Below are 15,063 nucleotides of genomic sequence, written 5' to 3' on the forward strand. Positions count from 1 at the left end.
TACGTATGATATTTTAAAAAGCTTACATAAAAATTGTAAGACTTCAGGAATTCCCTAGAGGCCCAGTGGTTAGGACTTGGTGATTTCAGTCCTGTGGCCCTGGGGTTCATTCTCTGGTTGGGGGACTAAGCTCCCACAAGCTATGCTCTGCAGCCAAAAAAAATGCATAGTATTTAAAGTCTCTTTGTCTGTTGGCAAAAAAATTCATGGCTGTAAATGCATCCCACATTCATACTCTGCAGAGGCTCAGAGTGTCCGTGAACCAGCAGATCCTCCAGCGCGTGGAGGGATTCCATACAGCCTCTACTTCCTGCGGTTAAGATGACCCAGCACCAGGGATGTTTTTGTCAAGTCTGGGACGTGGAGCCTGGTGGCTGTTGCCCATTGTTCTCCTCCAGGCTGCATCGGATCCCATATCCAAAGTATATGACAGATCCTAGTAGGGAAATGAGATGATGAGAAGGGAAAGTAGGTGCTCTCCCCCCTTATAAATGCCCAATAGGCCTCCTATCATAGCTTCTGACACAGTTTAGGGAGCGGTGGTAGGAAAAGGATTACCAATCGCTGCCCAGACGCCAAACAGGGCCCAGGTCCCAGAGGTCGTCTGCATCATCAAGTAAACGTTCATGAAGATGCTCACCAGTGGGAGGACAGGCAGAGCAGGGACCTGTGGGCAGAGTCAGTTCATCCCTGAACACAGCCCAGACGTCTGAAAGGGAGACCTTCCCCACGTGGATGGGAGATTCCATTATTACTGGGGATGTGTTCAGCGCCTCTTAGATTGCATTTGTAAAGCACTGAGTGTGGATCAGGGAAAAGTCCAGTGGTTTCAGTAACTCCCCTTCTTCCCTGGTCCAGCGAAGGATGTTTAGACCTCAAAGCATGCAGACTTCATAAACTAAAGGTGGACATTTTGGGCACATAAGGTCACCTACTTTAAAATAAAGATAAGTGGAGTCCTGGGGCTGCCTCCAGATGATGACCGTGACCCCAGTGATGAGCAGCAGCAGCAGCACAGCCACTGTTGTGAGCACGGGGTCTCCAGAGAACAACTGGCTGGGCCACTGGGCTAGGACCGGGCTCAGGATGGTCAGCAGGAGAACTGCAAGGGTCAAGGTGGAGGAGAACAGGCTGGACCCAGAAGACAAAGATGTCAGGACCTGGGGTCACACCCCTCCCCAGGCTGCCCACAGCAGGAAGGGCCATGATATCTCCAAGTGTCCTCATCAGTGAAAAAGATACATTTCCACCCTACCCTGCCAATATGAGAATACCTTCAAAAAGAAATCCCGCTGCTCACCAAGCAGGAAGGCACATCCATAGACAATCTGCCCAGATTTCCGGGTGGGGTTAGTGCTGGTAGGGAACCACAGACTCTTTAGAATGTTTGAGGTTCCTGCTTCAGGTCCAGAGTCCAAAGGACTTCCTTCAACTTCAGACTTCATCTCAATTTTGTCTTCTGTTTTCTCCTGCTTGCTTAAGATCTGATCTGGCTGGTATTGGAATTAGAGGTATTACAGCAATAATAACAGCAGCTCCTACTCACCCAACATTGGACAATCTAATCTATCTATTCCCAGCTAAGTGGACCAGGACGTTTAGAAAGCAGCAAGAAGGCAGCAGGCGATTACCTCCCCATCAATCTCCAAGAGCCCAAAGCCCCCAGCCAAGGTGTAGTGGGGTCTCACCTGAGGACAAGCACAGAAAAAACCACCAGGGAATAAGCAAGCAGGGTCCCAACAGATATGAGATTTACAAGATCCGTGAATTCGAAGAGTAACGCCATGACCGCTGGAGTGATGACATAGACAAGGTGGGGAGGGGAGAGAGTGAGTAACTGCTGCAAGTTTGGGAAGCTGATTAAGAGAAGGAGTTCAGTTCAGTTCAGTTCAGTTCAGTTCAGTCGTTCAGTCGTGTCCGACTCTCTGCGACCCCATGAATTGCAGCACACCAGGCCTCCCTGTCCATCACCAACTCCCAGAGTTCACTTAGAGTCACGTCCATCGAGTCCGTGATGCCATCCAGCCATCTCATCCTCTGTCGTCCCCTTCTCCTCCTGCCCCTAATCCCTCCCAGCATCAGTCTTCTCCAGTGAGTCAACTCTTCGCATGAGGTGGCCAAAGTACTGGAATTTCAGCTTTAGCATCATTCCTTCCAAAGAAATCCCAGGGCTGATCTCCTTTAGAATAGACTGGTTGTATCTCCTTGCAGTCCAAGGGACTCTCAAGAGTCTTCTCCAACACCACAGTTCAAAACCATCAATTCTTTGGCACTCAGCCTTCTTCACAGTCCAACTCTCACATCCATACATGACCACAGGAGAAACCACAGCCTTGACTAGACGGACCTTAGTCAGCAAAGTAATGTCTCTGCTTTTGAATATGCTATCTAGGTTGGTCATAACTTTTCTTCCAAAGAGTAAGCGTCTTTTAATTTCATGGCTGCAGTCACCATCTGCAGTGATTCTGGAGCCCCCCAAAATAAAGTCTGATACTGTTTTCACTGTTTCCCCATCTATTTCCCATGGAGTGATGGGACCGGATGCCATGATCTTCATTTTCTGAATGTTGAGCTTTAAGCCAACTTTTTCACTCTCCTCTTTTACTTTCCTCAAGAGGCTTTTTAGCTCCTCTTCACTTTCTGCCATAAGGGTGGTGTCATCTGCATATCTGAGGTTATTGATATTTCTCCCGGCAATCTTGATTCCAGCTTGTGCTTCTTCCAGTCCAGCGTTTCTCATGATGTACTCTGCATAGAAGTTAAATAAGCAGGGTGACAATATACAGCCTTGACGTACTTCTTTTCCTATTTGGAACCAGTCTGTTGTTCCATGTCCAGTTATAACTGTTGCTTCCTGGCCTGCATATAGGTTTCTCAAGAGGCAGGTCAGGTGGTCTGGTATTCCCATCTCTTTCAGAATTTTCCACAGTTTATTGTGATCCACACAGTCAAAGGCTTTGGCATAGTCAATGAAGCAGAAATAGATGTTTTTCTGGAACTCTCTTGCTTTTTCCATGATCCAGCGGATGTTGGCAATTTGATCTCTGGTTCCTCTGCCTTTTCTAAAACCAGCTTGAACATCTGGAAGTTCATGGTTCACGTATTGCTGAAGCCTGGCTTGGAGAATTTTGAGCATTACTCTACCAGCATGTGAGATGAGAGCAATTGTGCAGTAGTTTGAGCATTCTTTGGCATTGCCTTTCTTTGGGATTGGAATGAAAACTGACCTTTTCCAGTCCTGTGGCCACTGCTGAGTTTTCCAAATTTGCTGGCATATTGAGTGCAGCACTTTCACAGCATCATCTTTCAGGATTTGAAATAGCTCTAGTGGAATTCCATCACCTCCACTAGCTTTGTTCATAGTGATGCTTTCTAAGGCCCACTTGACTTCACATTCCAGGATGTCTGGCTCTAGACGAGTGATCTCACCATCGTGATTATCCAGGTTGTGAAGATCCTTTTTGTACAGTTCTTCTGTGTATTCTTGCCATCTCTTCTTAATATCTTCTGCCTCTGTTAAGTCAAGTCCATACCATTTCTGTCCTTTATCAAGCCCATCTTTGCATGAAATGTTCCCTTGGTATCTTTAATTTTCTTGAAGAGATCTCTAGTCTTTCCCATTCTGTTCTTGTCCTCTATTTCTTTGCATTGATTGCTGAAGGCTTTCTTATCGCTTCTTGCTATTCTTTGGAACTCTGCATTCAGATGCTTATATCTTTCCTTTTCTCCTTGGCTTTTTGCTTCTCTTCTTTTCACAGCTATTTGTAAGGCTTCCGCAGACAGCCATTTTGCTTTTTTGCATTTCTTTTCCATGGGGATGGTCTTGATCCCTGTCTCCTGTACAATGTCACGAACCTCATTCCATAGTTCATCAGGCAGTCTATCTATCAGATCTAGGCCCTTAAATCTATTTCTCACTTCCACTGTGTAATCAAAGGGGATTTGATTGAGGCCATACCTGAATGGTCTAGTGGTTTTTCCTGTTTTCTTCAATTTCAGTCTGAATTGGTAATAAGGAGTTCATGATCTGAGCCACAGTCAGCTCCTGGTCTTGTTTTTGTTGACTGTATAGAGCGTCTCCATCTTTACTGCAGAGAATATAATCAATCTGATTTTGGTGTTGACCATCTGGTGATGTCCATGTGTAGAGTCTTCTCTTGTGTTGTTGGAAGAGAATGTTTGCTATGACCAGCGCATTTTCTTGGCAAAACTCTATTAGCCTTTGCCCTGCTTCAGTCTGCATTCCAAGGCCAAATTTGCCTGTTACTCCAGGTGTTTCTTGACTTCCTACTTTTGCATTCCAGTCCCCTATAATGAAAAGGACATCTTTTTTGGGTGTTAGTTCTAAAAGGTCTTGTAGGTCTTCATAGAACTGTTCTACTTCAGCTTCTTCAGCGTTACTGGTTGGGGCTTAGACTGGATTACTGTGATATTGAATGGTCTGCTTTGGAAACGAACAGAGACCATTCTGTTGTTTTTGAGATTGCATCCAATTACAGCATTTTGGACTCTTCTGTTGACCATGATGGCTATTCCATTTCTTCTAAGGGATTCTTGCCCACAGTAGTAGATATAATGGTCATCTGAGTTCAATTCACCCATCCAGTCCATTTTAGTTCACTGATTCCTAGAATGTCTATGTTCACTCTTGCCATCTCCTGTTTGCCCACTTCCAATTTGCCTTGATTCATGGACCTGACATTCCAGGTTCCTATGCAATATTGCTCTTTACAGCATCGGACCTTGCTTCTATCACCAGTCACATCCACAGCTGGGTATTGTTTTTGCTTTGGCTCCAACCCTTCATTCTTTCTGGAGTTATTTCTCCACTGACCTCCAGTAGCATATTGGGCACCTACTGACCTGGGGAGTACCTCTTTCAGTATCCTATCATTTTGCCTTTTCATAGTGTTCATAGGGCTCTCAAGGCAAGAATACTGAAGTGGTTTGCATTCTTTTTATTCACCTGCAATGTTTCCAGAAGCCATGATGGCCATGACGGGGGTGCCTGTGCGATCATAGATCCAGGCAAGTCCCTGGAAAAGGAGCCAATCCTTTGCCATTGCGCAGACCAACTGAGGCATGGTGAACATGGTACCCAGGAGGCTGGGAGAGAAAATGGGGACATGTGAGAGGACGTGGAGAAGCAGGAGAGGCCAGAGCATCCTCTCCCTGGTCTACATGGGGTAAGATGTCTTTCTCTCTTGTCTCTCAATCCCAAGGGCTGGGATACTCTAACATCTGACAGTAGATGGGTTGAAAACCACAACACTGACCTGGATGTAAGAGCACAGAGGGTGCCAACAGCCACAAAGTATCTGGCAGGGCCCCACCCTACACGGAGAAAAACCTGCAGCAAAGGACTCTTGGGCTGAATCTGGTAGTAGGGTACCATGAGGTTGAGTGCCACTGAGACTCCAAAATATGCCAAAAAGCAGATGAAGAGAGAAATCATGATGCTGAAGGGGATGGAATGCTGAGGATTTAGGGCTTCTCCCCCTGTAGGAAGGGCAGAAGTGCTGAGTCAGGAAAACATACTGGGATGAAAGCACAAAATCAAATTTCCTCTTGAATCTTCAAGAATAGGCTAACCTACACCCAAGAGAAGCCCAAACTGTGCCCAACCCTCTGATGGGACACACCGTGACCACATTACCTCTCGCAACAATGGAATCAAAACCAAGAAATGCGTAGAAACATGTAGCTGCCCCGTGGAGAATTCCTTCAAAGCCAAAGGGCATGAACCCTCCAGAACCCAGAGGGTCCAAGCTATGGTGAGAGAAGGAATGAGGAAGGACATGGGTGAGATGTGTTGAGCCATCTCTACTGGACTCCGCCCTTAATACCACGAATCCTGGACCCTCATCACTTGGATCCATCAGCCCAGGTCTCTTTGTTGTTGTTTTGTTATTAAGTCATGTCCAACTCTTTTGCACCCCCCTGGACTGTAGCCCTCTAAGCTCCTCTGTCCATAGGATATCCCACTCAAGAATACCAGAGTGGGTTGCCATTTCCTTCTCCAGTGGATCTTCCCAACCCAGGGATCGAACTCAGGTCTCTGGCATTGGCAGGCAGATTCTTTAAAACTGCACTGCCAGGGAAGCCCCGGTCTTTTAGTCTTCATGTTTCTGGCTCTGCACCACCTCCCCCAGGCGTTGCTACGGCCAAGAGTACCGTTCCAAACTATAAGTGTCAGTGGATCTGGATGTGTTCAGTTTGTGGTCCTGTTCGGTGAGCTCCCAATTGCGCAGGTCTCCTTTAACGAAGCCAGAGAGGATGACAAAGCTGAGAACCAAAAGGTTGATGACCGTGAACACTTTGTAAACCAGGGTCGACTCACGAGCTCCCAGGACCAGTACTCCTGTGGGAAAGATGGAATACGAGACATCCAAAACAGCTAAACCCACAGTCACAGAAAGCAGACTAGTGGTTGTCAGGGGTTATGGAGTTAGTGGTGGTGGACGGATGGACAGTGACTGCTCAGTGGATACGGCATTTCCTTTCGGGGTGATAAATATATTTGGAAGCAGGTGAGGGTGACTGTTAGCTAACATTGTGAATGTACTAAGTCCCACTGACCTGTATACTTTAAGGTCACTAATTTCTTACTGTGACAATCATCTCACAACATATACCTCTACCAAATTGTCATGTTAAATGCAAATCTACCAAACATCAGCTTAAATTTGTACAATGTTGCGTTTATAGCTCAATAAAGCTGGGGAAAATAGTATGTTTCATTTTATGCTATGTTATTTTCTTCTCAATTAATAATACATCTTTGTAAGGTCTCAATCAGTTCAGTTCAGTTCAGTCACTCAGTTGTGTCTGACTCTTTGTGACCCCATGAACCGCAGCACGCCAGGCCTCCCTGTCTATCACCAACTCCCAGAGTTTACCCAAACTCATGTCCATTGAGTCGGGGATGCCATCCAACCATCTCATCCTCTGTTGTCCCCTTCTCCTCCCACCTTCAATCTTTCTCAGCATCAGGGTCTTTTCAAATGAGTCAGCTCTTTGCATCAGGTGGCCAAACTATTGGAGTTTCAGCTTCAACATCAGTCCTCCAATGAACACCCAGGACTGATCTTCAGAATGGACTGGTTGGATCTCTTTGCAGTCCAAGGGACTCTCAAGAGTCTTCTCCAACACCACAGTTCAAAAGCATCAATTCTTCGGCACTCAGCCTTCTTTATAGTTCAACTCTCAATGAGATCTCAATAAATGATTTTCAGCTGGGGTTGACTTTGTATGCCAAGTGACATTTGACAATGTCTGGGGACATCAGGATTTTCACAGTTTAGGAGGTGTGTGTGACTGGTATCTAGTGAGTAAAGTTCAGAGTTGCTACTCAACATCCAATAAATGATGAGTTTTTCTAAAAAACCCAAATTGCACACCCCCACACCTATGAATGATCAAGCCCCAACAGTCAGAGGTCCCAAGAATGGAATGTCTTGCCTTCTTGTCTTTCATATACAGACCCTATTTTCCAGTCCTCATTCTCCATCATTTTGCCTCCCCAAGCCTTTCTCACCCCAGCTTCTGCTCTGCACCCCACTCTTCCCATCCTATCACCCCCTCTCACCTGTGAGAAGCAGCAGCAGGCCCAGGGTGACAAAGTCTGCATAGGTGGGCAGGAAGTAGGGCACATGCAGAGAGAGAGTTCCCTGTAACCCCTGAGAGATGTGGTTCCCAGTCAGGCTGTCCAAGGCGGAGCTCCAGCCCCGGGCTATACAGGCGGTGCCTGCAGGGGCAGAAGAAGGAACATCGCTGACACACATAAACTGATGCCTAGTATGGGCCATGGGCTATATTTTGTTTTGGAGGAACCCAAACAAAATACCTGACCTCAAAGAGTTTCTTTTCGTGGGTTGGCATGGGAAGACCCAGACGATTCACAAAATAGATCAGCTATTTAATATGCTAGGAGGAGATTAATGTTATGTAAGAAAACTAACAGGAAGTTGGGACCAGGAGGGCTGGAAGGTGTGGATTGAAATTTTAAAGCTGGATGTAAAGGAAAATTCCATGAAAGAAATAGTTGAGCAGAGACTTCAGTATGGTGAGGGGATGAGCCTGTGGGTCATGCCTCCCTCTTAGTCACTGCCTAGAGTCCCCTTTCCTTGTGGGCTCTTGGTCCATTATTTAAGGAAAGCAGGAGAGAGCTGAGAACAATGAAATTGTGGAGTTTACCTGCCATTGTTATCCACTTCCCCCTACAAGGTGGATAATCAAATTCTCATGAAAGAGTGAAGACCTAAACCCCACCTCCTAGAACCTGATCTTAAGCCCCATACTCTCCTCCAATCCATCCTCTCACCGATGACCAAGGACAGGATGAGGTTCCAGGCAGTGATGAAGGGGCAGAGTTGTTCCATGGTAATGTAGCTGTAGAGATAGGCAGAACTGGAGCCTGGTACCCGGGCCCCAAACTCTGCATAGCAGAGCCCAGACAACACACAGGACAGGCTGGCCACCAGGAAGCAGATGACAGTCGCTGGTCCAGCTCTCACTTTGGCCACTGCACCAATCAGGATGTACATGCCGGCTCCCAGGGTTCTGCCCACACCCAAGGCCACCAGGTCGAGGGTGCTCAGATGAGCTTCGGGACTCTCAGACTCTGCTCCGGCCTCCAGCGGCCGCCTGTGAGCCAGCTTCTGACTAAACTGGCGAACATACTGCTGCAGTATCCTAGACGTAGCTGACACGTTACAATCTGCTGAGAAAATAAGCCACAAAGCCATCAAGAAGGTCCATCTGCCATTGGCCTTGGGAGTCCAATTCCACAGAGCAATGGAGTGATTAGGAGCAGTTGGTCAAAAGACATCTTGAGAAAGTCTTCCGTGTCTGAGCTTTGGATTGTTAAACTCAGGGAAGACTTTTAATATGTTTCAAAGTTACTGGAAGTGTAAGAGGATTGAGGAGAAGAAAATATGTTGCATCAAAATGTGCCACAGTACTGAACTGGATGCTTAAAATATTTTAGGATGGCAAATTTTATGCTCTGTGGCATTTACTTCTGTTTTCCTAAATTGTTGCCATGGTAAATAGTAGAGCCAACTTCACAGAGTTGCTTCACAGAGGGTTGTAGCAAACCTCATGGTAACTTAATATAAATCACCATACAGTCATCTCTGCAGTCACCAAAACCTGGGGATTCTCAAGTCATTTATGTCATCCCTGTATCCACAGAGGAGGAACCCACAGATACAGAGGGTCAACAGTATACAGGAGACTGACATCAGTATTCACATCACAAACCCTGTATAAGGGGAATCTTCACTATTGTTTGAGCACCAGTCAAAAAAGAGTCACAGCCTGCAGACTTGATCTAACCCCCCAAATCCCACCTCTTCTCACACAAACACAGACAGGTCCCAGCTCCTGTTTTCATCTAGAAAATGGGTCTCTCCACCCTCAGGCTGGAGCCGGGCTGACCCCCCACACTCTGGGGTGGCAGGGGTCTCTTTGAGAGGATGTGAACTCAGCACCCAGTCTCCTACAGGAGAGGGTGACCCGAGACTTACTGGATCCTTGGAGCAGAGCCTGGAGCACTGGGTCAGTCAGGGAGGCTGAGGTTAAGCCGTGCAGTGCTGGAGCTGAGACATCTCCAAGAACAGAAGCGGGGAGTCCTGAGCACAGAAGACAGTCCTCACCCCTGGGTTGTTGGGGTGGAGATGGAGCTGGGCGGGCGGGGACCATCTGCCATGTTGCTATCAGCCCTGACTCCTCTGTGGTTACCCTCAGGGGGTGGTTCCAAGATGGTTTGTGTGTGTGAGTGTGTGTGTGTCTGTTAAAAGACATAGAACATAGAATTGACTAGTTTAATCATTTTAAGTGTGCGGATCCATCCTGTAGGGCTTCCCTGATGGCTGAGCTGGTGAAGAATCTGCCTTCAATGCAAGAGACCTGGGTTCAGTCCCTGGGTTGGGAAGATTCTCTGGAGAAGGGAACAGTGACCCACTCCAGTATTCTGGCCTGGAGAATTCCATGGACTCTACAGTCCATGGGGTAGCAAAGAGTCAGACAGGACTGAGCGACTTCCACTTTTCAGTCAAGTTTTTTGTGCAAACAAACCAGGACTTCTTCTTCTGGAAAAACTGAAATTCTACCCATTCAGCAACAACTCCTCTTTCTCCTTTCCCAGTTCCTGTAATTACTCTTCTACTTTCTGTCTCTGTGAATCCGGCCACTCTAGGGACTACATTTCAGTAGAATCAGTCAGTATCGGTCCTTTCTGGAAGGCTGATTTTAGTTGGTATAGTGTTCACCAGGTTCATCCATGTTGTAGCATGTGTTAGAATCCCCTTCGTTTTTTTTTTTTTTAATTTTTATTTTTACTTTATTTTACTTTACAATACTGTATTGGTTTTGCCATATCCCCTTCGTTTTTAATGCTTAAGAATTCTCTATTGTGGGCACATACCGCATTGGCTTACCTATTTTTTTTTTTTTTTTGATCAGTGAGCACTTGGGCTGCTTTCATGCTTTATTTATTGTGAAAAATGCTGCTATGAACAGGAGTGTAAAAATATCTCTTCCAGAGTGTGTCTTCAGTTCTCTTGGGTGTAGCCTCAGAAGTAGAATTGCTGGATCTTATAGTTCTAGGATTTTTATCTGCTTGTGATAGAGAAAATGTTCACATATTGAGGAATGGGGAGCTCAATTTGTCTTATACACGGTTCAGTCTGAACTGTGTGAGATCTAAGACAGCCTGTCGGATGCTCACAGCACATTTTCTTTAGCCACTGAGCTAAAGAGCATCTGTTTTGAAGATAAGGATAATAATTCCCTTATGGCATTCATGGTAACCCCCGCTGGAAGATAAGATCCCTGCCCAGACGCCAGGGTCCTATAGTCTCCCTACGTACTAAGTCTGTCTCTTGAAACCTTGAAGGAATGTACCCTGTTATATTAATGTATGTTCTTTGGATGAGGATAAGAATGTGCTGAAAACCATGCTTTAATGGAGCAGTTAGAGCTATTTCTGAGTCTGTCCCCCAGACTCTAATACTTGTTTTGGTTCAAATAAAACATTCCTATTCCTACTAGAGATTGTTAATTTTCATGTATACTTGAATTCTTTTGATCATTGTAGACCTTAGGCAGAAAGGGCTGTAAATCTGGGGATGCCACTCAAACCCTGCTCCCTCTCAGTTCTCTGACACCACTCAGCTTCCCACAGTCTGCACATGACCTGAGAACACTCCAGCGTGTGTGTGTGTGGGGTCTTCCCTGGTGGCTCAGTGGTAAAGAATCTGCCTGCAGTGCAGGAGATGCAAAAGACTCGGGTTCGTTCCCTGGGTCGGCAAGATTCCCCTGGAGGAGGGTGTACTGCTGATCCTATTCATCACACCAGTTGTCTCACTGTTCACACTGTTCCCTGAATCCACGGTAGATAAGGCACAAGCTAAAGAGCTGGAAGGAGAAATGAGGAGTCGTAGAAACTGCAGACACATTTCTTCTCTCCTGGCTGGCATGGCCACCATAACACAGCCTCTCTCCTGGCTGGTGCAGCAGCCATAACCATAACGTAGCTAACATGGAGCCATAACATAACCTCATATAACGTAACCATGAGGTTGCTGCCATGTGGCTCTAATGCTGGGCTTTCAGGGTGAAGCTCTTACAGGTGTCCTGCACACAGTAACCTATGATCAGCTGAGTACGTCATGATGCATAAAAGTGCTATAAGTGAGCTCAGCTGTTCAGGTCACTCAGTCGTGTCTGACTCTTTGTGACCCCATGGACTGCAGCACGCCAGGCTTCCCTGTCCATCACCAACTCCTGGAGTTTACTCAAACTGATATCCATCGAGTTGGTGATGTCATCCACCCATCTCATCCTCTGTCGTCCTCCTCTCCTCCTGCACTCAATCTTTCCCAGCATCAGAGTCTTTTCCAATGAGTCAGCTCTCTGCATCAGGTGGCCAAAGTATTGGAGCTTCAGCTTCAGCATCAGCATCAGTCCTTCCAATGAACTTTCAGGACTGATCTCCTTTAGGATGGACTGGCTGGATCTCCTTGCAGTTCAAGGGACTCTCTAGAGTCTTCTCCAACACCACAGTTCAAAAACACCAATTCTTCACTGCTAAGCTTTCTTTGTGGCCCAGCTCTCACATCTATACATGACTACTGGAAAAACCATAGCTTTGACTAGATGGACCTTTGTTGGCAAAGTAATGTCTTTGCATTTTAATACACTGTCTAGGTTGGTCATAGCTTCTCTTCCAAGGAGCAAGCGTCTTTTAATTTCATGGCTGCAGTCACCATCTGCCAAGATTTTGAAGCCCAAGAAAATAAAGTCTGTCACAGTTTCCATTATTTCCCCATCTATTTGCCATGAAGTGATGGGACAGGATGATCCCAGCGGATGTTGGCAATTTGACCTCTGGTTCCTCTGCCTTTTCTAAATCCAGCTTGAACATCTGAATATTCTTGATTCACATACTGTTGAAGCCTAGCTTGGAGAACTTTCAGCATTACTTTGCTAGTATGTGAGTTGAGTGCAATTGTGCGGTAGTTTGAACATTCTTTGGCATTCTTAGCTGTTACATAATCATTATTTATAAAACATGGGGCAAGAGTGAGAGACTGCATGATAAAAGAGCCTGGTCACACCATTTTGGCTAATTTGCCCCCTACAGAGATCAAATTGCCAACATCTTCTGCATCATCCAAAAAGCAAGAGAGTCCCAGAAAAACATCTGCTTCTGCTTTATTGACTATGCCAAAGCCTTTGACTGTGTGGATCACAATAAACTGTGGAACATTCTGAAAGAGATGGGAATACCAGACCACCTGACCTGCCTCTTGAGAAACCTGTATGCAGGTCAGGAAGCAACAGTTAGAACTGGACATGGAACAACAGACTGGTTCCAAATAGGAAAAGGAGTACCTCAAGGCTGTATATTGTCACCCTGCTTATTTAACTTCTATGCAGAGTACATCATGAGAAATGCTGGGCTGGAGGAAACACAAGCTGGAATCAAGAATGCCAGGAGAAATATCAATAACCTCAGATATGCAGATGACACCACCCTTATGGCAGAAAGTGAAGAAGAACTAAAGAGCCTCTTGATGAAAGTGAAAGAGGAGAGTGAAAAAGTTGGCTTCAAGCTCAAGATTCAGAAAACTAAGATCACGGCATCTGGTCCTGTCACTTCATGGCAGATAGATGGGGAAACAGTGGAAACAGTGTCAGACTTTATTTTTTTGGGCTCCAAAATCACTGCAGATGGTGATTACAGCCATGAAATTAAAAGATGCTTACTCCTTGGAAGGAAAGTTATGATCAACCTAGACAGCATGTTAAAAAGCAGAGACATTACTTTGTCAACAAAGGTCCGTCTAGTCAAGGCTGATTTTTCCAGTAGTCATGTATGGATGTGAGAGTTGGACTATAAAGAAAGCTGAGTGCAGAAGAATTGATGCTTTTGAAGTGTGGTGTTGGAAAAGACTCTTGAGAGTCCCTTGGACTGCAAGGAACTCCAACCAGTCCATCCTAAAGGAGATCAGTCCTGAAAGTTCATTGGAAGCACTGATGCTGAAGCTGAAACTCCAATACTTTGGCCACCTGATGTGAAGAGCTGACTCATTTGAAAAGACCCTGATGCTGGGAAAGATTGAGGGCAGGAGAAGGGGACAACAGAGGATGAGGTGGTTGGATGGCATCACTGACTCAGTGGACATGCTGAGTCTGGGTAAACTCTGGGAATTGGTGATGGACAGGGAGACCTGGCATGCTGTGGTTCATGGGGTTGCAAAGAGTCGGACACGAGTGAGTGACTGAACTGAACGTGAAACTGTAGAGGGCATGGCAGCCCACTCCAGTGTTCTTGCCTGGAGAATCTCATGGACAGAGGAGCCTGGCAGGCTACAGTTCATGGGGTCACTAAGAGCTGAGCATGACTGAAGCAACTGAACACACACACACTCTCCAGCGTGGAGGCCCCCAACCCAGCAGGACCCTAAGCAGGAGAAGAGGGGCTTAAAATCTCTGATGTTAATTCAAGCAACACAAGCATTGAATAAGTAGGTGCCTGTGTCCAGTCTTGCACAAACGGATGGAAGAGGATAAAAAGGATGTGACGTAGTCCTTTCTTCAAGGAGCTCTTGGAGAGCTCCTTGTTTGCTGGGAAAGCTGAGCTCACAGGCAGGGAAGTGATACTTGATGTCAGAGGTCAGGAGCTCTGCTCCTCACGAAGGAAAACCTGGAGCAGGAAGTGGAGGGGTGAAGCGTGGATGGGGGTACTGCTGAAGGGTTTACTAGATTCTGACTTGCATCAAACATGCTAAGACACTGGGCACAGACCTTCAAAATGGAACTTAAATGTAATAGTTGACTCTTTGCTGTTTTTAGTAGCTATGTTGTGTCTGACTCTTTGTGACCCAACGGACTGTAGCCCACCAGGCTCCTCTGTTCATGGAATTCTCCAGGCAGCAATACCGGCATGGGTTGCCATTTCCTTCTCTAGGGGATCTTCCTGGCCCAGGGACTGAATCAACGTCGCCTGCACTGGCAGGTGAACTCTTTACCCCTGAGCCACCTGGGACGTTCCAGTTGACTTTTACAGTAACTGACAAAAAATTGAAGTATAATCCATTTAAAATAGTCTAAATTAAAAAAAAAATTCAACCACACAAGATGTAAAAGAGTGGCTGAAGCTGTGTGGAGAGTTTAGTTCTTTTTTATGGCCGAGTAACTGTTTGCAGTGAGCAAGCTAATATTTTTCTTTCTTCCTCTGGTTGTTGATTACACTATGGTACTTTCTGGTGAAAATTGATCTTGCTGCACACTTCTGAAGCATGCATTTTCCTCTATGCATATTATATTTTTAAAAGATTACATAGAAATTGTACAGCTTTGGGAATTCCCTAGAGGCCCAGGGGTAAGGACTTAGCAGTTTCCCTGCTGTGGTCTGGGGGTTCATTCTCTCATCTGGTAACTAAGTTCCCAAAAGTTATGCCAAAAAAAAAAAGTACAAGGTCAAAGTCATTTTGTCCACTGGGAAAATATTGATGGCTGTAAATGCATCCCACATTCACACTCCATAGAGGC

At 45.9% G+C, this 15,063-nt stretch overlaps 1 protein-coding gene across 1 annotated transcript; it reads right to left on the reverse strand.

Annotated features, from left to right (window-relative positions):
- Positions 1-267: 267 nt before the first annotated feature.
- Positions 268-8,747, reverse strand: LOC120873041 (cationic amino acid transporter 3-like). Its single transcript, XM_040253794.1, is given in 12 exon segments — positions 268-353; positions 355-436; positions 559-667; positions 936-1,102; positions 1,301-1,500; positions 1,689-1,791; positions 4,967-5,106; positions 5,277-5,499; positions 5,657-5,769; positions 6,175-6,361; positions 7,589-7,747; positions 8,324-8,747. Coding segments are annotated over 12 exon segments (1,944 nt in total). The 3' UTR covers positions 268-316.
- Between the last annotated feature and the right edge of the window lie 6,316 nt (positions 8,748-15,063).

The sequence above is a fragment of the Oryx dammah genome, unplaced genomic scaffold (genome assembly GCF_014754425.2).
Source record: "Oryx dammah isolate SB20612 unplaced genomic scaffold, SCBI_Odam_1.1 HiC_scaffold_13, whole genome shotgun sequence".
Lineage (NCBI taxonomy): Eukaryota > Metazoa > Chordata > Mammalia > Artiodactyla > Bovidae > Oryx > Oryx dammah.